The 22872-nt window shown below is 40.6% G+C and overlaps 1 protein-coding gene across 2 annotated transcripts in view; it reads left to right on the forward strand.

Moving 5' to 3' along the window:
* NRG1 (neuregulin 1) overlaps window positions 1-22872 on the forward strand; it is a 124469-nt gene that overhangs the window by 77477 nt on the left and 24120 nt on the right. For both annotated transcript variants that reach the window (XM_066613670.1, XM_066613671.1), the window contains exons 2-3: window positions 12397-12526; window positions 20455-20513. In XM_066613670.1, the coding sequence (XP_066469767.1) occupies window positions 12397-12526; window positions 20455-20513 (189 nt within the window). The remainder of the gene's footprint in view (window positions 1-12396; window positions 12527-20454; window positions 20514-22872) is intronic.

Raw genomic sequence — 22872 nt, forward strand, 5'->3', positions numbered from 1 at the left:
TATACTCTTTTTATTGAGTTGTAATGTTTCCATTTATTTATTTAGTTTTATACCCATATGAAAAAAATTTTCTCAGGATAGCCAATGACTGATTTATACCAATCCATATTTAAGTAGATAATTTAACTGAATTTCTGCTTATTTTGTTTTCTGTGCATAACTCAACAAAAAAGGCAGAGAAATGAATAGCTCCACGTTTATTACTGCAGCACCATTAGCAAAGCTAAAATTAAGGACAGTTCATTATAAATCTCATTTTTGACAGCCCTTTAAATACATTCTTTAAATATTAACTAGTAACTGAAAAGTGCCATTTAGTCTGAGATAATGTTATCTGTGGATTCTTTCCCTCCATGAAGTTGGATCACTCCTGAAAAATAATGAAGATAGAGGGGAGAGCCTAGAATCCAAAGTTCCTCAAGTGTACTCTTCTGCCTCAATGATAGTTAGATTTTTCCACACTGCAAAGAGTCACAAATAAGTGAGTCCCCCCCCCATACGTATTATTTAGAACAAAATTACGACCCAGTCCTAATGGGGACAGGCATTAGTGACATGCATGTTCCACTGACACTGACTGCCATAAAGCAACCTTCCCATGTGCTCCGAGTTCCAAACCAATTGGAAGAAGCCACCAACTGAGGTAATGTAGTGGGGGAGGCAGGATGAGCGGATTGGGTCCAGGAAGGGACTGGGTTCAGCAGCAGTGGTGACCACTGAATCCTAATACCCTTCTTGGACCCAGTCCTATTGCGCAGGTCTGTGCAGACCTGTACTAGTGACTTAACTAGCTCAGGTCTGGGTAGACCCCCCCCCCCTGCATGCCATCTGTTCCACCACTTGACTCTTTGTTCAGGACACATTTCTTGGTCGGTTTCTTTTCCTTGCTCCTGATCCAGAATTCAACTGTACCCAATTTTTACCATCTATTGTCCAACATTCTGGATACAATCTGCCACAATGCCTGCCGCTCCTTGGCCCCATCCCTTTATTCAGAGCCATTTCTTAAAAAGCAGATCTTACACCCTGTAATCTGAATTTTTATCATTAGCTTATCGGCAGGGCCTTTCAGTCATTTAGTTCAGGAGTGGGCAAACTTTCAGCTTTAGGGATCCTGGACTTTTAACAATTGTGTAGGAGAGGAAATTTCAGCAGGTGCAGCTTGTCCTCTGTGAGAGGACAAGCTGCACCTGCTGAAATTTCCTCTTCTATACAATTGTTAGTGGCCCAGGATCCCCAAAGTTGAAAGTTTGCCCAACTCTGATCTAGTTAAAAATTATAGTAAACTAGGTTGCAAACCAGGTGTATGCAGGAGCCTCTTCAGAAATTTTATTTGTCTTAATAAAAGCTTGTTATGTTTCCCTTGAAAATTCTCAGATGCTTCTACTTTAGGGAAACCCTGAAATTCACCCCCATTTTCACTTTTTAAAACTTTTTAAAGTGCCAGGCTATTGCAGACTAATGGTGTTAAATGAGGAACCATTTCTACATCATTCTGTTCCTGCATTTTAACTGAAACAAGCCCAGACTGCTTCAGGATCATAGATCCAAAAACAATTCAATTTCTTTGCACCATTCTCTTCATACATTTATTCAAGTCTGCTTCCATCACAGCACTTTTTTTCAAATGTGATGATGGGACTTTTTCATACTAACAGTGCCATGCTCTGATGGGCTAGGCACTGATGTTCACTGTGATGTGCTCCGTAGGGCTTGCTCTTGGTATCTTGGTAACTGCTGTTAGCCGCACTTGCCTGGGGATGAGAATAAGTCGGAAACAGAGAGTCTCTTTAAAGTATGAAATATTCTCCTTGATGCATAGCTTCAATCTGTCAGTGACGTTTATCTGTAAATTGACCCTAGTTGTAGGGAAATGGTCCTCTGCAGCTAAAAGGAGAATCATAATCATGTAATTTTGTAGCTATGATGAGATTCAGAGGAACGTGGTAGTTGAAATGAAAAATGTGAATTTTTCAGAGGAGGAATATCTTCCTGGATGGAAGACATGAGCAGAGTTTGCTATGTGCAAAATACTCAGGTAGAAAATATGATGCGTTGTTGTAAGCATGAGTAGCTTGCAGGGCAACTCAAGGGGTGGTTCTCAAATAAGGAACTGTATGTCAGAGCTTGAATTTTTCCTTTGCAGAAGACTGCAGTAATTCTTCTCTTCAGGGAAAAGTGCAAAGATAACATGAAGAACTATGATGCAACTATCAGGCCGTTATTTTTTTCTCTTTTTAGATGACATGAATGGTATCTTCTACAATTATTACAATTGTTTGCTGCCCAGTCTAATCGAAATGCACAAGAACCCAAATGGCAAAGAAAATTGGCAAATAGTAAATATGGTCATTTTAGTACATTACATGAAAGACTCTGCCCTTGACTGGTGATCTCTTCCCCCATGTTCAATGACTTGTTAGCAGATTCTTCCAGTTGCTTCTTTCTTATCCTATCTGTTGAATAGCTAGTTGACGTCATTTGGGTGAAATACTTCATACAGTAATTTATTATAGAACTGGTGCTGGAATAAACTTATAAACAAATGCACATTGGTTGCACAATGAAGCGATTATTCAAAAAGGATTTTTAAGGATACACCTCACACCCCACTCAGGGTGACAGATCCTCATAAATGCTGAAAAGAATTGAGTTTTATCTCCTGCTCTCTGCAAGCTGAAGTGTCTAAATCTCATGCAGCTGTCTGTATTTTTGGATACAACGAGGTTCTCATTTTGTACTTGGGGGGGAAAATAAAGCAGATCTCAGTGCTGTTGAGGGTGTTCTGTGTACTGTAGTTGTGTGAGTGCCAACATGTCTAACAGACCAATCGGTGCCAGCTCACAGATACTTAAGAATGAGACATAATCACTCCTGCACCAGTGCAGTGTCACAAATCAGGGCTTAGGCTGGCAGCATTACAATGACATTACTCAGGTATTGAAAGCAGATAAGCTGGTGGAAATGATTAAGATCAGGATGTTACTGTAACTGAGAAGGGTACATTTTGTCATAGTATAGATTTTTCAAATGCAGGCCCAGTTGCATGCAGCTGCTTATCTCACCTAATATTAAGATGTGCATTTTTAAGTTCTATGAATTTTTTTTTCTTTGTTATATAGTGTAACTTACTTGATTTTAAATTCAGATTGCTTTAACAATCATATCTTTAATACATTTTTCCCCCACGTATAGTTTAGAGTTGCATGTTCATCCTGCATATAAAGTGGATTACTTGAATTTTCCCGAACCTGGGATATATTTCAGCTTTGCAGCCTGCAGGCACTTGGAGTATTTTCTTGTCATGCAGGTATATGTTCAAAGGCAAAGAACACTTATAGCCTAAACCAGTGGTTCCCAAACCTTTTAGCATCAGAATTCAGAGGAAGTAGTAGTTGAAATGCTAATTGAAAAATACCTCCTAAAAAAAGTTTCATTTTTTTTTACCAGCTGCTCATTCCTCTGGGACTATGTTTTGGCAGCAGTGCTCCCCCCCAGTAGCCCTTTGTTTAACCCTTAATGTTCATAGTCTAATCTGTTTTTACACTTTCAAAACCCGCAAAAATTGGGTTGTGACCAAATGGTGGGCCCTAGACCCACAGTTTGGGAACTACTGGAATCCATTTCAAGTCTATTTTGAAGCAAGTTCCTCTGCCGTCCATGGGGCTTACTTCCAAATAAGCATTGGCTATGGTCATAAGGAAATTAATGAAGACCATGTTATGTCAGTGACCATATGGGTTTTTTTCCCCCTTAAATGTGTGTTTAGGGGTGTACACTGGCTGCTTTTTTCTGTATTAAGATGATGTTAAACCTTATACTCTTTCCAGTTTCTAGAAGCATTCTGTGCCTGACAACTCCATTATAAGCCACTTTGAGCTTCATATCTATTCTGCAGTAAAATGAAGCACCTGTTTCCTACTCTCTTGATTCTCATGTTTAGCAGTGAGCACATTTCCATATCGTTTGTAAAGTTAGCTCCAAATATTAGTCAAACTTCCTTTAAAAACAGTCTCAGCTCCCTTATCTCTCCTCCATCTCAAAAGTCAACACAACCCAAGTGTTTCTGGTCATGCTGCCTGCACCATAAATTACCCTCTCTGGCCTCCATTGCAAGCTTAGATGCTATGCAGGGCTGGTCCTGCTGCCAACTGGATCAGGCTGTCAGTCTACTGAGAAGGCCGTCTGACACACTAAACTGAAGCATTTGTCTTCTGTGTTGCCTTTCTTTGTTCAGCATGAACTCTGAAGGAAAATCAGTCATGACTTTGAGTCAAGACACATTACACTCTTTCAACAAGAGTTGATATACCCTCACTCTTTCCTGAAATGTCTATCTTCTGGTCCCAGTAGTTTCCTGCTTTCCTTAAGAGATGGATGAGCTGTACAATAAGCGAACAGTATCATAAACTATGGACTTTTTATTTGAATTCAGAAGTTCTTTGCCCTGGGAGTAAAAAGCATTGTTGCGTTTTTTGAACAGGCCCACATTATGAGTTATTTGACTATTTGTGGCATAACAAGGACCACTGCTATTTCTTGTTAATGTGTTTTTTTATGCATTTCTCAATACCTTCATTTCTGGAGTAATGTAATTAAAAAAGACATATTTCATTCTTCAAACATTAATTCATAGTTCGAATAAATATGAAAAGGCTTGAAAATAAAACAGCAAAGGATAGGAAGACAGGTGACTTGTGTATGTTAGTCTATATCAGAGGTTCTCAAACTTGTTAGCACCAGGGCCCATTTTTTAGAATGACAGTCTGGTGAGACCCACAGGAAGTGATGTCATGGCTGGGAGTAACATCATCAAGCAGGAAAATGAAACTCCCCCATACAACAATCAAATCAATTAAGTAAATTAAAAGTTTACAGTTAAGTATAAGAAAATTTTAAATAAAGAAGAATCTCCTACCTCTCCCAAGCATTTGCTGATCTATTTAAAAAAAATTCCCCAAATATCCCAAAGGCTGCAATCCTATCCACATTTACCTGGGAGTAAACCCCATTGACTATCATTCTTAAAAGCATATTCATAGTAGCCTATTAAAAGTACAACTCATTTCCCCAAATGCAGTCACGTACCATGATAGCATCAAATCTAATATATTTGATTTGGAGGCAGGAGGTCTGGTCTAGAGGGTAAAGCCTCCGTTAGCCCGAAGATAACATTAGAAGGTGGCCAGTTCAGCTCCCTGAACGGCTGAGAATGGTGAGACCTTGAAGCAGCTGACATGCTCAGCTGAGTGATTCCACCTGCTCTTGGTGTGAGCAAGAAGCATCTTGGCTGCCCTCCATGTGAGAGATGGAGCTGCTTGTCAACCTGCATGGGAGAACTGGAGGCCAGAAGTGACACCAAACCAGGAAGATCCATTCTGAAATGTTGTTGGTTTTGAAAGAGAGAACCTCTATGATTGTAAAAATCCCCTTGAGGGATTCAGAAACGCCTGCCCAAGTAGAGCGCCTTGAATAAAGTCAGAGGAGTAATCCGATGACCGGAAGGCGGTATATAAATACCTAGTTGTTGTTGTTGTTGTTGTTGTTATTATATTAAAATAAAATATACACTGAAATGGAGACCCACCTGAAATTGGTTCGTGACCCACCGAGTAGGTCCCAATCCACAGTTTAAGAAACACTGGTCTGTATAATAGCTTGCATCAGAGGAATTAAAGACTTGCAGTAGCCCACAATAATTTTTTACGCGTGTGTGTGCGCACACCATGCAACATAAGGGGCTGATTTTCAGTCTAATTGGGCATGCAGAATCCAGTGGTTGTAGTTTGGGCATCTTTCAGATCAGGGCATCTTTCAGATCAAACTATGGCCTGGAGGCCACATTCGGCCAACCACAAGATTTTATCCAGCTCACAGCAACTTAAAATTTTTTTTTTTTTCAACCACACAGTTGGACAGTTAACATGTGCAGTTCTGTCCGCTGCACTCCTTTCCATATGGCCAGAATGGTGTCAGCCTGGCTAACCCTCATTTTTAGCCACCTGGGCCATATGTTTAAGACCCTCAAATCATAAGTATTCAATGTTATCCTCACTCCTGCTGATAAAACAAAGCGTAGAGATGAAATAGAGTCATTTTTGCACATGTGTAAACAACAAAAAACTGTGTTCCACAACAGATTGGACAGAGACGGTGTGCCATGCGTCACCCACCTCTGCCCTATATAAAGCTAATATTTTTTCATCCTGCACAAATGTGCAACACATACAGTGTGGCTGTCCTACTTAAAAGTTTGGAGACTCCTGATTTAGATGCTGCCCATAAGGTCACTGTTTACCTGAAAGCCCCATCCTGTTCACCCCGACACCATTTGTAGATCTCTCAGCTTAAACAGTGGTTAGTTATATTCATTAAACTCTTTCTTCTCTATGATACATATTGCAGAAAGACTTGTATTGCAATTAAAAAAAAATCAATATGTAAGTACCAAAAAATACCTATGCAGCAATGCCCTGTCACACTTGAGAACCTTTGAGAGGATATATGGATATATTGTATTGAGGAATCTCTATATGGATTCTACATAAAGTGATTACAAAAGATATCCTGTAGTGGGGGAGAAAGAGAATTTGATTCATCCTGTGTGTCAGTGCTTTTCAAACTGGGGCGTCGCGACGCCCCAGCCTATAGGCACTGGCCTCTGCCCCTTAAGGGGCGGGGGCAGCCAGTAGGCAGGGAGGAGGCAGCAGCGCAATCCCCGGGATCGCGCCACTCAGGGGGCTGCAGGGGCTTGGGTGCACTTATCAGAGCCTTCTGCAGCCTCCTGGGGGTGCAGGGAGCCCTGTACAAGTGTCTGCAGGGAAGAGTCCTGTACAAGCTAAACCGGAAGTGGAGCGTGATCACTACACCTTCACTTTTGCAGCTTCAGGGAGCCCTGCAGACACTCGTGCAGGGCTCCCTGCACCCCCGGGAGGCTGCAGGAGGCTCTGGTAAGTGCACCAAGCCCCTGCAGCCCCCTGAGCAGCACTATCCTGGGGATCACACCGCTGCCTTCCCCCCACCCCCGCTGCCTTCCCCTGCCCCCACAAGGACTTACAGTGATTTCAAACTCCCTGAGAGTTTGAAAACCGCTGCTCTATGGGAATGTAGGGGAAAGAGGACATAGTATGATGCCGTATCATGATTTTAAAGAACATTTTTCCCCGCTTGTGTCTCTTGCAGTGGAGTGAGTTACAGCTTTGCGTCTGTGACAGTATGACAACAGTACTTATTCACAGAAACCTGCTCTATAGTAAGCTCTTTCTTCCTTCAGTCATCTTTTTTTCACAAAAGGAGACAAGGATGTCTGCTTACAATTCAGCAAAAGAGTCTTGTTCATGATCCATAAGCTCTGAGCCTGCATTTTATTTTCCCTTCATTGAGTAATGACATCGTACCTGTCACCTTGTGTATCCGCTTGAAGTTACACCTGACATCAGCAGAAACTCTATTAAAATATGTGCAAGTAACTCTTGTAGTTCAGTTTACATAGATCTAAAGTAGCCTAGGGAACACATGGACTCTTTTAAAGACTTCTCTCTTTCTAGTAGACACTAGAAGAGACTTGTAAGTTCTAGCTGTGTAGTGGGGATTTTTTTTTTAAGAGGAAGAATTGAATGCAGTATGCATTTCCATGCCTCCAGGCACAAAAAAGGCAACAGTGTCCCAGGTAAGCTGCAAACATCTACCCTGATTTTTGCACAGCATGATTGATGAAGAATTGTTAAGCAGGCTTTATTTATTTATTTATTTATACAGGTATTTATATACCGCCTTTCTTTGGTCGTCATATTTCTCCTCAGAAATGCAAGGCAGTTTACATAGGCAGGCTGTTCTAAACCCCCATAGGGATTTTTACAATTGAATAGTTCTAGTCTTTCATAGAACTCCTCGTTCCAGCTGGATTCCTTCCCGATCTGGCCTCTCTCTGGCCCTTCGCCTCCCACGCTCCACTTGACGGCAACTCCTCTCTGCCACCGAGGGTCAGCTCATCAGTATATCAGTGTGTCGGTCAATTCTCGGGTACTTCCGGTTGTTTTGAACTGGCAGCCTCAGATCTTCAGACATACAAGGCGGCAGCTCTACCAACTGAGTCAGACCTCCCGGCCTTTATTATGGAAATTATTTATTATATGGTTTTATTATGGAAAATCATTTGGGCTCTGTTAAAATAAGTACGTTGCGCAATAAATACATGTGCTTTGTGAGATTAGAATTTTTCTTTTTTTTACTTCCTTTGGTAAGCACCTGTCTTTGGGGGATTGACCAGCTACCTAAAAATGTTACTCTTTCAAACAACAAAAGGAGAAGTTCAGAGCAAAAACTTGTGACTTCTTTAGACAACTAGTTAGCTTTTCTGTGTTTATTCTACAAGTCAAAGCATAGCTACAAACATTTAGAACTTTGGTTTAAGCACCAATTCCCTTCTCTCTTGAAGAGAATAGGCCTTCTCTTGTACCTGTTTGGTACAATAGTACCTGAGAAGATCTGGCTTAAATCAAGTCCAGTTGTAGTACTCAGCTTGAATCCAGAAAGAATTGCTCTTTATTATGATTGCTGTTTGCTTCAATTTTGCTTTATTGATACTTTAGCAGTTGAAATTAGATTAATGAAAAAAATACTGATTTTAAGAAGGATGATTAAAAGACACCTGTTACATAGATATGATGATATATTTGTATTATCAGTTATCTGAATATTGATTCCTGTTGGTTAAATTTCATAGTTTAAGATAAATCGCAATCAAAAATGATTTTGAGAATTGATCCAATAATTTATAAGGCTGTATTCTGAACAGCACAATTTTCTGTTGCAGAATGACAGTCATTCTTAAGAATTAATGTTGCCAAAATAGAATAATTATGCATGAGATGGATAGGGGGAATTTCTTTTCCCTCTTACACAGCACCAGAACCAGAGAACATCTGCTAAGATTGACTGGTGGGAGCAGAACAGACAAAAGGAAATATTTCTTTACCCAACACATAATTAATCTGTGGAACTCCTTGCCGCTGGTTTCTTTTACTATTTGACCCTCCTCTTATCACCATTACCATTGGGGTGGTGTCAGAGATCAGCCAGGCCAATCTTTGAATCCTCAATATCAATGACACTGACCAATGTACGATTAGGAGGTGGGCGACATGTGGGCTTACTGCAGCACTTTGTCCCAGAGCCCCAAATATCCTGATTTTGCTACTCCTTTAAGAAAACTGGGTTTCTACTCGCAGCAGGTTCTTGGCTGTGCATAGCTAATGTGGGTCTGCCAGAAAGTTTACAACTTGGCTTCTGTCAGACTTAGTTCAACTAACCTGTCAGAAATACTGGAACAGCAATATTGCTGAGGTGCAGGTTAAAATTTGCATTATTTGCAAGATATGCCCTTAGGCTGTAGTCCTAATCTCACTTTCCTGGACTTTTGAACACAAAAGGACTTACTTCTGAGTAGACCTGGTTAGGATTGTGCCCAAAGTTACTTTGCAGAGGACGTTGGGTGTACAACTCTCAGATCACATAGCCAGCCATGGTTTCTGTGTAATTGTTGTTGCTTTTATTGTAAATAATAATATATTTTAGATTGCCTATGATGTTTATCTGAGAGGGAGGAGGTGTAACTTTGTAGGACCTTTGGTAGTCTGGTCAGTGACAGGACCAGAAGGACTTTCTCTTATGTCAGCAGTTAGCATGTTGTTGACGTTACATAAGTGCAATAAGGTGATTTCCTGCACAGAATGTATTTGTCTTCTTCTATCCTATTTTAAAGAGGGGAAATTTAGGGCATCAGTGGTTCTGTGCTAATTTTTGGGTAACACAGAAAGAACCCTAGCATGAGATGTATTAATTAGGAACCACCTAGTGCAGAGCTACACTACAGATTGAAGTTTAATTTGACACTAATTATGATTGCTGGAAATGATAGTTTGGTGAGAGTCCTGAGAACTATCTGGTATAGATCCCTCCCTAGCCCACATCATAGAACTGCAGTGCCAAAGATTCCCTAATAAGATGACTACTAAACCAGCTTTTCTGCAGTCTAGAGTTGCCCAGTGTATTAGCTAAAAGCACATTGAAATGTCAGGGTGATCCGTTTTGATCTCACAGCTGCTAGGAGAACAAGCGCAAAGCAAGATGGCCACAGCAATTATAGATAGCTTTAGGCTTGATTCTTCTACAGCTATCCTTGTAATTCAATTTAAAACATTCCATTAGCCTTTGTGGCAGTAATAAGCTTTGTGTGCAGGAGCTCAGGCAGACAATATTGCTTTTCTTCTCAAATTAATGCATTCACTTACTGAATTGCAGGGTGTCTCCAGAGTAATTGTCTGCTTTCAGGAGGAAGCATTTTAGAGGGTTAAAGTGGAAGGGGTAGAAGATGGGATCCACATGTGATTCTAGAATAGTATACAAATCCCCCAAGTTCATATGCAATAAATATTTTGCCATGCTCACACTTCTTAACACAGTTTGAGGAATATTAAGACAATGCCTAAGGTGTTTTTTTTAAAAAGATGATCATAACAAGCCACATTATTTTCCAAAGAAGAATGCCATAACTGTATCTCTTCCATATGTTGACACTGAGATGTCAAGTGCTTTAGAAGACAGGCAAGACCTCCCAAACCTGTGTCTCTTAAGGGCCTAGATACATGCTTGGAAGTCTTTATGCTCGTGCTGCATAGTTCAGCAGGATATGAAGAGTAGTGCTAGTCAGAAAATTACATCCTGGGAAGCTGTAACCCAGTGAACAGGAATAATAAGATTTCCTTGCAGAGCCAAGAAGACAGAAAGCAAGTGGGAGATGAGAATTTGGGGGCAGGGGCAATTAGAAATGAAACTGAAAGGAAGTGGGCTATCTTGAGTATTGGCTCTCACACTACCTCTTATTTCTCTGTATGCGGTTGGTGTCCTTTAAACGTCCTCCTGTCTGGATGGGAGCCACATATCCATAAATAGGTCAAGTGCAACTGGGAGGGAGTTTAATTGATCCAATCACCTGATTCTTTCCTGTGGAATTAGCACATAAATAGTAGAGATCATTCAAACATTTTCCCAGCTGCATGGAAGCTGTTCATGGGTAAGCAACTTTCAGTGGCTGGGAGACAAATAAAGAGCATGAAGGGCACCACTGGTAAGATCATGTGTGCAGAAACATTTTGGAGAGAAGCTATAAAAGTGGTGATGATTCTCTGACAGTATTATATAAACTAATAACCAAATAGTTGATCAGTGGCTAAAAATGCCCTTTCATTAAAGGAACTTGTGATCTCATGGAATTGGGGAGGCTCCCTTTGCGACTTTTTGCTCTATCAGCAACTCCTTACTCTATTCCCGAGTGTCCTCTCATCTTCAAGATTGACTTTTCAGGGGTCTCCAAACCCCGGCCCAGGGGCCAGATGTGGCCCGCAGCCAGCCTCTTGTCCCCTGAAAGCCCCTGGCCCACTTTGCCGAACTTGACTGGAATTATGTTCTGGTTGCATCTGGAGGGTGTTCTAAGGGCCAGAGAGGTTGAATGAATGAGCCCATTCATTCATTTATTCACACATCTAAAATTCCATCTCTAATTTATTTATATAAATTTTATATTTATATATATATATTTTTTTTTTTTGGCCCTCAAAACCATGCCAGACATTTGATGTGGCCCTCTGGCCAAAAAGTTTGGAGACCCCTGAACTAGGGACATTGTAACATACCTGGGAGGTTCCTGAAGCCTCGATAGAGAGTGTAGGTGCAATCCATTGCACAACTCACCTGAGAGTATATCCCACTGAACCCTGAGGAAATGCTTCTCAATAAACATAGGTAGGATTGTACTGTGTCGACAGAAAATTTGTAATGTGCAGAGGTCCACTGAACACTTTCAAGTTGAAGTTTTTACCCTGTCCTATACCATTTCACATCATGTGACTCTAGCCCATCTCTGGAGTTAATCTTGCAATTAAAAATTTTAAACAACATTAAAAAATTATTTTTGAATTTAAAAAAGCTTGTATGCCCTGCTTGTTGTTAACATTTAGGATCACATTGCTAGGATTGGGGCAGGTCCATATTTAAAACATACAGAACGGTCACTATTGTGACTTGTCATGTTGTCCTCATGTCTAGGGACCGGCTTTTATTGGCTCGAATGCCTTTGCAGCACCCTCCATTGTGGCACAAACCAGGCCTGGCACAACTGCAGTGCATATGGTGTATGTGAACATAAGATACACATGTACATGAGATTAGCTCATCAAACACATTCCAAAATGTTGTGGCTATGGTGGTGATGGTTTCTTTCTTTTTTTGTAACCAACAAACCAAATATTTATTACTGCTCCATTTCACAAATACAAGTGCTGCATGCTGTACTTTGTACAACCATACTGACATTTGTCGTCCTTTTGTTTCTTCAAGCCACATCTACATCTACTACTGGGACAAGTCATCTCACAAAATGTGATGTGAATAAGAAAGGCTACTGTGTAAATGGAGGAGAGTGCTACATGGTCAAAGACCTTCCAAACCCTCCAAAATATTTGTGCAGGTAAGAAATCTCTCCAGTTACTTCAGTGGATGGCCAAACAATTTTTTCCTGTTTCACTTTGTACTATAAATGCTCTAACAAATAATTTCTTGCACAAATTCATAACATGATTCATAACATGATGTGATGGGGATTTTTTTGCTTTAACTTTCAAGAGCCTTATAAGAGTATAGCACATGCCATTCACAGTTATTTATTACAGTAACTACTGTGACCCTGCTGCGGGTTACAGGGTTAGCGTAGAAACCATTCAGTTAGTTATTAGGACCAAACCCTGTAAAATCGTTACTGAATGCAATTGCTGCTAAAAGGCAGAAACCAATTTGATAAAACAGGGAGTGAAGTATGTAAAATCAGTATTTTAACAGCATATAGGTGTTGTTTAGCAGCCCAAGGGGACTTTTGTCCCCTTCCCCCAGGTAAGGGAAGTAGGTCCACAATAAGAACGTAAGAAGAACTCCACTCTTCTTGGATCAGGCCAAGGGCCCGTCTAGTCCAACTTCCTGTATCTCACAGTGGCCCACCAAATGCCAGAGGGAGCACACAAGACAACAGACACAACCTGTGTCCTGGTGCCCTCTCCTGCATCTGGCATTCAGAGGCAGCCTACTTCTACCTTGCACATACCTACCATGACTTGTAACCTGTAAAGAACTTTTCCTCCAGAAATTTGTCCAATCCCCTCTTAAAGGCATCCAGGCAAGATACCATCACTACTTCCTGTGGTAAGGAGTTCCACAAACTAATTACACACTGGTTAAAGAAATATTTTCTTCTGGCTGTCCTAACTCTCCCAACACTCAACTTTCGTAGATGTCCCCTGGTTCTGTGTTGGGAGAGTTAGGACAGACAGAAGAAAATATTCTTTACCAGATAGGCTACCCAATGGGCTACCCAAGAAAATATTTCTTTACCAGGTAGGCTATACAATGGGCTACCCAATTCTGTGGCAGCCCTTGGGCTGGTTTAGAATCAAGAGCCTCTGTGTTGGGCCATGCAGCCCAACATGGAGCTCAGGATCCAGTGGAGCTCCGCTCCACTGGTCATGTCTCCCTCCCGCCCCCACCCCCTCTCCCTGGCATGCCTCCTCCCCACCCTCGCCCCGCATCCCCAGCCACGGAATGCCTCTTCCCGCCTCCTCCCATGCCCCCACCTACCTCTTTGCCACAATGCTGAGCGGCAGAGTACAGGTGTTCCACCGGCACTAGCACAGGAACAGGAAACATAAACTATGTTTCCAGATTAGACATAAGTATGAAATTCATCAATGGCTAGATCAGGAAGTCACTTCCTACTTTTGCAATTACATGTATTCCTTATGCAAATAAGATATTTTCGTGCCATTACAAAAATGGGATTCATTTGCAGAAGTATTTCCATGTCTTTAAAATACAACCTGACAAATAACTCAAGCACCACACTCAGCCTATCTGGAACCTATCGAGTTCTCTGTATCTGTTTATTTTGAAACATGTATAGTTGGCTGCTCCATTTTGTAATAAATGGGCCCAAGGCAGCTTGCAATAATATAAATATTAAAATACAATAAAACTTAATAAAATATGAAAAAGAATAACAAAAAGTAACCGTAAGAGCAGCATTAGCACTAGCGGAACAAAACTAAAACAAAACACAAACATCTTGGACCTTTGCCAGAAGGTCAGCAGGGGAGGGTTATGTTCTTGAGCCATTTCTGCCCAACATTGCATATACGCAACAGGGACCAAATGTGTACACATGCAGGTTGGGAAGAAATGGGTTAAAGCAACAGGGAGGAGCTGTGACATCACTATAGAGAAGCCCTTCTTCTTCCTCAATGGTTTCCAAACTGTGAGCCTTGGTTCCCTGGGGAGCCACGGAAACCAGCCAGAGGAGCCATGGAATCCTCATGAAAAGCCCCCTCCCTATACAGTGTACAAGATTATAGCCCTATTGGGGATCTGCAGCCAATTGCCCAGTAGGTGAAGGAGAGCTGCCAAGCAAAAGAGTTTGGAAACCACTGCCTTAACTGTTACCAACTAAACTCAGTTAATTGTGGCACACAGAGAAGTGTCCCACGATGACCTCGGGGTGGACCATCTCATATGGGAGGAGGCAGTCCTTCAGTTTCAGATGAGATACTAAATATACACAAAAGTTTTATTTAATTGAAATAAATGCCTTCAGAATAAATGCTGGATTTAGTCTCTAGAACAGGGGTTCGCAACCTGTGTGTTGCAACAGTTCTCCCAATGCTCTAATATCACACAATGCATATCTAATATGCATTGGGGTCAGAGTGGTAATAGATATGGATGAATTCTTGCCATAAATATAAACCTTAAATTGTCATCTCAGTTTTAATCAATAGGTGTCAGCATTTCATGGCCACTTTTGTTGCTTTGGATAAAGCTAGACTTGGCATACCAGCAGAACTGAATAATCTTATAAGTAATATGCATTCCGGATAAGTAAAATGCACAGAACTTTGCGCAGGCTCCATGATATCAGTGGCAGTTTTGCCATTTTGTCCTTGTCACATAGCCATGTATGTGTGTGTGTATGCTTCAGTTTCATTTTTTGTACTTCAGTGTGTATTCAATAATTGCTTCTGTCCACTTAATGTATCTGATTAAGTATTCATGCCACAATAAAAGTTATGATGTAAATTCCAATGCAGTAGCTGTATATTAATAAAAACTACAATCCTATGTAGCACCTTAAGGGCTAACATATTTATTGTGGCATAAGCTTTTGTGAACTAGAGCCCACAAGAGTTTATGGCACAATAAATTTGCTATTCTTCTATGTGCCACATAGGACTGTGTATGGCTTTTATGCTATATATCACTCAAAGTGCATAGCAAAAATGCAGCACATAAATTCTTTAAGCAATGTAGCCACTTTTTAAGGTACCACAGAACATTGCATCTTTTTGCTGCAAAAAATCAACACAACTGCTCCAAGAATTTATTAATATAATGTAGCATAATTGAATGGAAGGAACAGATTCCTTACTAGAAAAAGTATTTGAGAACTAATTATCTCTTAATTATACAGAAAACTAGAAATTACTCATTAGCTTTAGTGTTAATATCAGTAATACCACTTTGTTTTATTATTGTTGTATTTTTAAGAACTTTAAGATTGCTGATAATAAGAATCATTATTATATCAATTGGTGATATCAATCCAGAGTTCATAACCAACCAAGCACAGTTAATATCTCCCATAACACTGCACCCTTTAGCAACAATTTGTTACTGAGCTTTTTGTCCCTTTGTGATTGACAGCTGTTCTAGCCAATGGGAACCGTGTATTTTCGACCACTCAGCTCCTGTTTGCTGCTTATACAATTTACAATGTATTCCACAGCACTGTTCCACGTAGTGCTCATCTTTGTGGAACAGATCCCCCATGTAGTGATTGGCATTTCTGTGTCAGAAATTCTTGCATTCCTTTATTCCTGCAATAAAGGAACACAAGAATTTCTGATGTGTGGTTATGCATTCTGCAGTGATCCTGCCAATTATCCTAATAATCATTGATTTTTACCAATTTGAAAACTAAAACACACACCATATGACATTTTAAATTTGTCATGAGTTGAGAGTGCTGATTGTCTAAAGCAGGGGTGGGCAACATTTTGGCAGGAGGGCCACATCATCTTTCTGACACTGTGGCAGGGCCAAAGAAAAAAAGAATTAATTTGCATTTCAAATTTAAGTAAATTTAAATAAATGAATGCATTAGAGACACATATGAATGAATGAGTTTTACTGAGTTTATTTATAATACACATGAGAACTCTAATACAGGCATGTAGAACCACATAACTATGAACTGTTTTCCACACACCTCTTGCACAGTGAAAACATGTAGACCAAGCCAGAAGCACATGGAGACATAAGTTGTTCAGAGGCAATGGGGAGAATAAAATAATGCCCAGGGAAAAGCACAAAATACATGGAGACTGTAAATGGCCTTGCTCTAACTTGGCCCGCAGCTCGCATCTGGCAGTCATGACTGGCAGATGCGGGCCTGCGCGGGCTCCAACAGTCTCCAATGGGGAGAGGCTCATTGGAGACTGGGGTCTCCCTGTGGGCCAGATTGGGGGACCCGAAGGGCTGCAAATGGCCCCCGGGCCAGGTTTTGCCCACTCCTGTACTAAAGGCAGGAGGATGAATTTTTGTTTTGTTCTTTGTAAGATAATGAATGATATTCTCAACCTAATAGTGATCAGGTAATGGCTTCTAACCTGCAAAAAAATTAGACTCTAAACCAGGCCCTGACCATATGAAATTGCACTGCTCTGTACAAACACTATTTGCAAACAGTTTGTGGCATAGACACCCGTTATTATCTGAAGAACTCTGTTGTTTCTTTAAAGCAGTGGTTCTCAAACTGGTGGGTGGCAACCCATCAGTTTGTGTAAAGGTTCCTCCGTCCCTTTAAGGGGCAGGGGAAGGGGAGAGGCAGGGGAAGGGGAGAGGCAGGGAAGCAATCCCCTTAAAGGATCAGGGATCAGGTCCCTATGGTGGGCAAAGGGGGGGTGCTTTCACTTACTTTTAGGTAGGTAGGGCTGCAGCAGGCTACAGGAGGTGCGGGGAGGTCTACGCAGCACTCCCCGAGGCTTGGAACATTCTGTAAAAGCAGGCGCAAAGCACCTCCTGCAAAACAGAAGTGCTTTGCACCCACTTTTACTGAACGTTCCAAGCCTCAGGGAGCACTGTGGAGGACTCCGCAGGGCACCCTACACTTCCTGTAGCCTACTGCAGCCCTATCTACTTAAAAGTAAGTTAAATCACCCCACCTCGCCCCCCCTTAGCGACGCAATCCTGGGGATCGTTTCACTGCCCTAGCCCCTCCCCTGCAAACACTTACTGAGGGAGTAAAGCTCCCTCAAAGTTTAAGAACAACTGCTTTAGAGCTGTGTTTCTCAAACTGTGGGTGGGGATCCACTAGGTGAATTGTGAGCCCATTTCAGGTGGGTCCCCATTCATTTCAATATTTTGTTTTTAATATAACAGACTTGATGCTCCCATGGGATGTGACTGCATTTGGGGAAATGTTACAGTCCTGTACTTTGAACAAGCTACTATGTATATGCTTTTAACAATGATAGTCAATGGAACTTACTCCTGGGTAAGTGTGGATAGGATTGCAGCCTAGGATTGTCACAAATTTTCCTACTTGATGATGTCACTTCTGGTCATGACATCACTTCTGGTGGGTCCTGACAGATTCTCATCCTAAAAAGTGGGTCTGGATGCTAAATATGTGAGAACCACTGCCTTAGAGTATTCACAAAGTACACCTGTAGCATAAACTATATGATTCAAGGTCCGTAACAAATTTTATGCTGTGATCATAGAGAATTAGTGGAAGAAACTCTGGCATGTGGGGTACAAACCCTGTAAAATAATTAGACATATATGCCACAAACACACACAGAGTTCAGTGTACTTCAGCCTATGTATTTCAGGGCCTCTTAAATATATTTTAAAAGTAAAGTGGGCCCTCGGTATCTGCAGGGGATCTGTTCCAGGACCTCCGTTGATGCAGTATTATGTGGATAAGTGCCTTCCAGTCACATCCAGAGAGGCAACCACCTCCCAGGCGTTTTTGAAAGGCACTTCCAGTTTTTCCCAGAAAAGGCACTTCTGGTCACGTTCAGGAGATCCTCTCAGACCCTCCAGCAGCGGGCTTAGCATCTGCAGATATTCAAATCCACAGATCAGGAGGGCCCACTGTATATAAACTCTTAAAATTGGCCAAGCTGTAGTTCACACAGCAATGCTCACAAGGCCTAAGAGAAATCATGTTGACAATGTTTAAGGGCTTGTTGTATACATGGTATTAAGAGATGGTCACAGGAAAGTCCAAACCGTTTTTACAGAATAAATGCAGTACATCTTAGTGTGATGACTGTAAAGGTTTCTGAATCTACAGTACATCTTAGCACTTGAGAACTAGAAACATATTGATCCAAGTAACAAATTATATCACTTATATGAAACTGTGATTTAGTCTCCCGGATCCCAGTACGGTTCCATTTTGCCCCTTTAGTTAAAAAAAAAAAAATGCTTTATCCATCACTTCTATAGAAGACTGTGTTTGGAAAGATAGATAAGGTAATTAAAAAGAGGGACATTACCAGTTGTAAACTGTGTTAGGATCAATGGCCAAGCAAAAAAAAAAAAAAAAAGGCTGCAAGCATTTCAATAGCAGTGTTTCACAAGGAGTTTATTTATAGCTGAAATGAAACTTGCGATGCACTGAAGATGCTCTGACAAAAGAGAAAAAGTGGTTTGGTCATGGTTTGAATCCCAAACTTTCATTTCTTTTTCATACTTGTTTGAAGGCATCAGACCATTACTTTTTATTTCTGTCTTGGGTAGAGAATATTACCAAGCTGATTAACAGCAAATATGAAGTTGGTAATATGAACTTGGATGACTTGACAGCAAAGAGGTGACTCATGTTTCAGTTTACCCTACAGTGTAAATGATTGCCGAAATCAAGGTTATGCATTTGTTGTCAGGAGCTCAGAGCAAAGCAAAAATGTGCCCTGATGGAAACATTTAGCTGATTTGCAGCCCAATCCTATTCTTCCCTAGAGCCCAGGGCTACAACAGCGCCAAAACGGCGACTGTTGTATCCTATGGGACCAGGGAAGCAGTGCCAGGTCTCATCAAGGTAAAAGAACAAATGCTCCCTTACCCCATGTAATATCCAGGTGGCCGCAATGGGTCTTGTCAGATCTACACCTGCTCTTAAGTGGCACAGAACCAAGGAGACTTATGTCAAGTTTTCTGACCCGGGAGGGAGGTTAGGATACAGTGGCAGAGCCTGCTGCTGTCTCCGCCCTCCTCCGAGACCCGCTCCTCTCCAACCCTGAAAAGCCTTGCCGCCAGCCGGCTGCCTTACTCACTGCTGGGAGCTCTTGGTGTCCTCCTTCGGGTGCTGAGGCCCAGTGCTGACTGGTGCTGTTAGAGCCGGCACGTTTGCAACAGCCTGGGTCAGCAGCGCCGGCCCATAGGATTGGGCCCTCAGCTAACTGAGACAGTCCATTGTGACTGTGATTTGTTTGTTCTCTTTAATGATGTAAACATTCTTGAAATCTATGCAATTAGAATTTATCTGAAAAACCTTTCTTCATTGTCTATTTTCATTCTTTTTTTCTCTCTCCTAAAGGTGTGTGAGAGGAAATTCAGTTCCTCTAGGAAACAAAGTAGTATTCTCTGTTTGTGGGTTCTGCTGTTTTTCAATTGCTAATCACGTTTTTACCCTTTAGGTGTCCACCTGAATTCTATGGAGAAAGATGTACTGATGTTCAGCCCATGAAAATCCAAAATCTAGAAAGTATGTTTTAAAATAATATGAACCTTGCTTTCTCCCCCAACTACAGCAATCAAAATCAGCGTTACTTGGTGTTTTCACCCTTCAGCTCAAACTGGGATTTTTTTTTCCACTCTGTCTTTGACTTGGTATTGTGCACTTTACTCTGTACAGCATAACAGCAGCATTTTTTTTTTCAAACTACTGTGATTCTGTATTCCTTTAATCTGCAAGCTTTCTTATGTAGGTTAATGTCTTCTGAAGCTTTGCTCTAAAAAGAAACCTGGCTGATGTGTCCACTACATTGATTTCATTTTGCCACTGCCATAAAAGTGTAAGAAAAGTTGTGTGGTTGTTTGGAATACTGGAATACTCACCTTTTATATTTCCTAAAGTACAACCCCCTGCCTATCACTTGGGGTATTTTTAAATCAGTGTCTTGACGTCTTGAGCCTTGCTGGCAGTGAGAAACTGAAATCCAGTTTCTGAAGATGAACTCACCAAGTCTAGGTCGCTCACACTAAAAGAGGCTTTCTTTCTTAGCGTGTATTCACCTCTTCTCTTTTTCTCTGTTTTCTCCACCTTTTTATTTTTGTTTTTACTCTCAGGTGCCCAAATGAATTTACTGGTGATCGCTGTCAAAACTACGTAATGGCGAGCTTCTACAGTACGTCCACTTCCTTTCTGTCTCTGCCTGAATAGGAGCATGCTCAGTTGGTGCTGCTTTCTTGTTGCTGCATCTTTCCTCAGATTTTTTATCTGTAACTAAATTTATTACAATGAGCCCTAATATAGATTGCCTCTGCCTGTTTGCATGGAAATGATAACACAAGGAAGTTTGATTATTTAGCTAGAGTGGGTGGCAAGTTTAGGCAGTTTCTAGTGTTCAGCAGCTGCAATATGAAAAGAAGCCTATGTTAACCAGTATAACGTATTGCACAAATTAAGTAAAAACACTGATGTAGCAACTTGGATTTGGAAGATGGTTTAGGTGGCCACCTTTTAACAACCATAATCCAGAAAAGAAAAAGATGCAGACAGAAATATAAAAAAGATCAAGTGTAGTGTCAGTGCAAAGTTGCTGGAGACCCAAGGGCAAAGCACTGAAACCCCCCCCCCCATAATGATCCCCATCATTGTACTGCCCCACGTAATGGTACATTTGTCACTACCAACCACTGTCACAAGTACTGAGGGTTCTGGGCTCAGCATGGCCAGGTGGCCCCTCTGATGAGTATGGACACTCAACCAGTGCCTGACCTGGCAGAATCCCAGTTCTCCAACATGAATGATTGTGATTTAGGATGATCACAAAATTCAGGATAAACCGAGTTTGCTCTCAACATGGAATAATTTTCAGAATCGGGAATTTATACTATGTATGTCAATGTTAAAGTGAGAGGCTTTTGCTCTCTCTCCTCCTTTACACTGGGTGTTTAACTTCTCTTTGTTCTCATTAAGAAAACATTTGGGTGGGATCTGAAGGGCTCTTTAGGTGTACCCAAATGCTTGTGCCTGCCTAGTCAGATTTGGGGATACTGCAGAGGTTTTCTGTATTTTCATGCTTTGCTTATACATTCTGGCATTCAGGTGTTCTATGATTGATGACCAGTAGGGGATACAAAATTTTTCCTAATGGTTCATTCACCAGCAATGATTTTAGCTCCTGCACGCTAGTCAATTTAATTTCCATTAGTACATAGCACTCATTGGACATATAGATTATCTTCCACATCTATGAACACAAGAGTATTTTAATAATTTATAATGGCTATCCTCCTAAATCCTAAGCATCTTTTTTTTGGAGAGGAGGAGACTAGTCTTCACACTGCCCAAAAATTTATCCAAAGTATGAAAAGGCTTATTTGCATAGAGCATAAGGTTTCCTTGAAATTCAGTTGTATTGTCCACGTAAGAAGTATGTGTGAAATAATTTTCCAGCTCATTATCTATTGCCTTTGAAAAAAATATATTTTAGATTACCAAGAAAAAATGATAGCCCTGCAATTAAAGGGCACAATTTTCCTGATAAGGATAATAATGTGAAAATTTATATATTACTGTTAAAATCACTGTCATTCATTTTGACCAAATAAAAGTTTGCTCTGCTGTAATACAGAGCTAATTCCATATTCCTGGATATAATTTATTGGTTTGTTTTGAATTCCAGCCTACTTTTATATAAAAATGTGTGCATCACAAATATTTCTTTTTAAGGCAGCCATTACTGATGCTACTTTTGTAATGTAACCCGTTAACATATATTTGTATTCCACAAGAAAAATCAATAAGGAAGCACTTAGAGGGCACTTAGAATGGCCAAGTATAGATGAAGACATACAATTAAAAGGAGCAGTTTTTCTGTTAGAATAATTATTTGAATTATATATATATGGTGCAAGCTTGTCTATATTATGCTATAAAAACAATCAATGAAGTAAATAAAGTACATTATAAAACACACTTTGATTTAATAGGCAGAGTCTGGAAAGAAAAATGAGTCATTTTTTAAATAAATGAAAATTAAATGAAATTAGGAGTTTTAGGACACAATCTTATTACTCCCTGCCTGGGAGTAAGTCCCAGTGAACTCACAGGGCTTATTTCTGAGTAAACAAGCCTAGGGTGGCACTATTAGAGTGATTCATTCATCAGTAACTATTTCTTCTTGTAGATTTTTAGGATTTGCAAAGGTCTCTGAGTTTATTGCAGTAAAATCATACATTTGACATTGAAATCGTAGCGGTATAAAATATGCAGCTCTCAAGTCTCTTTCACATCTTGTTTTCAGTTTTATTAAGCTATGCAGGTATGAAATACTCCAGGGTATTTCCAAAGCCCACTGAGTTACCATAAACAGCAATAGGCAGAGCCTAAAGAAAGTACTAATCCACAATATTTGATCATTCATCCATTTGCTCTATTTTCATTCAAACTAATGCACTTCAAATATAGATATTAAATGGAGATTGGTGCCATTGATTGTACTAGCAGTTCTGTCATAATGGACAAAGTTTGAGACTGGT

Source organism: Tiliqua scincoides, chromosome 2, assembly GCF_035046505.1.
Source record: "Tiliqua scincoides isolate rTilSci1 chromosome 2, rTilSci1.hap2, whole genome shotgun sequence".
Lineage (NCBI taxonomy): Eukaryota > Metazoa > Chordata > Lepidosauria > Squamata > Scincidae > Tiliqua > Tiliqua scincoides.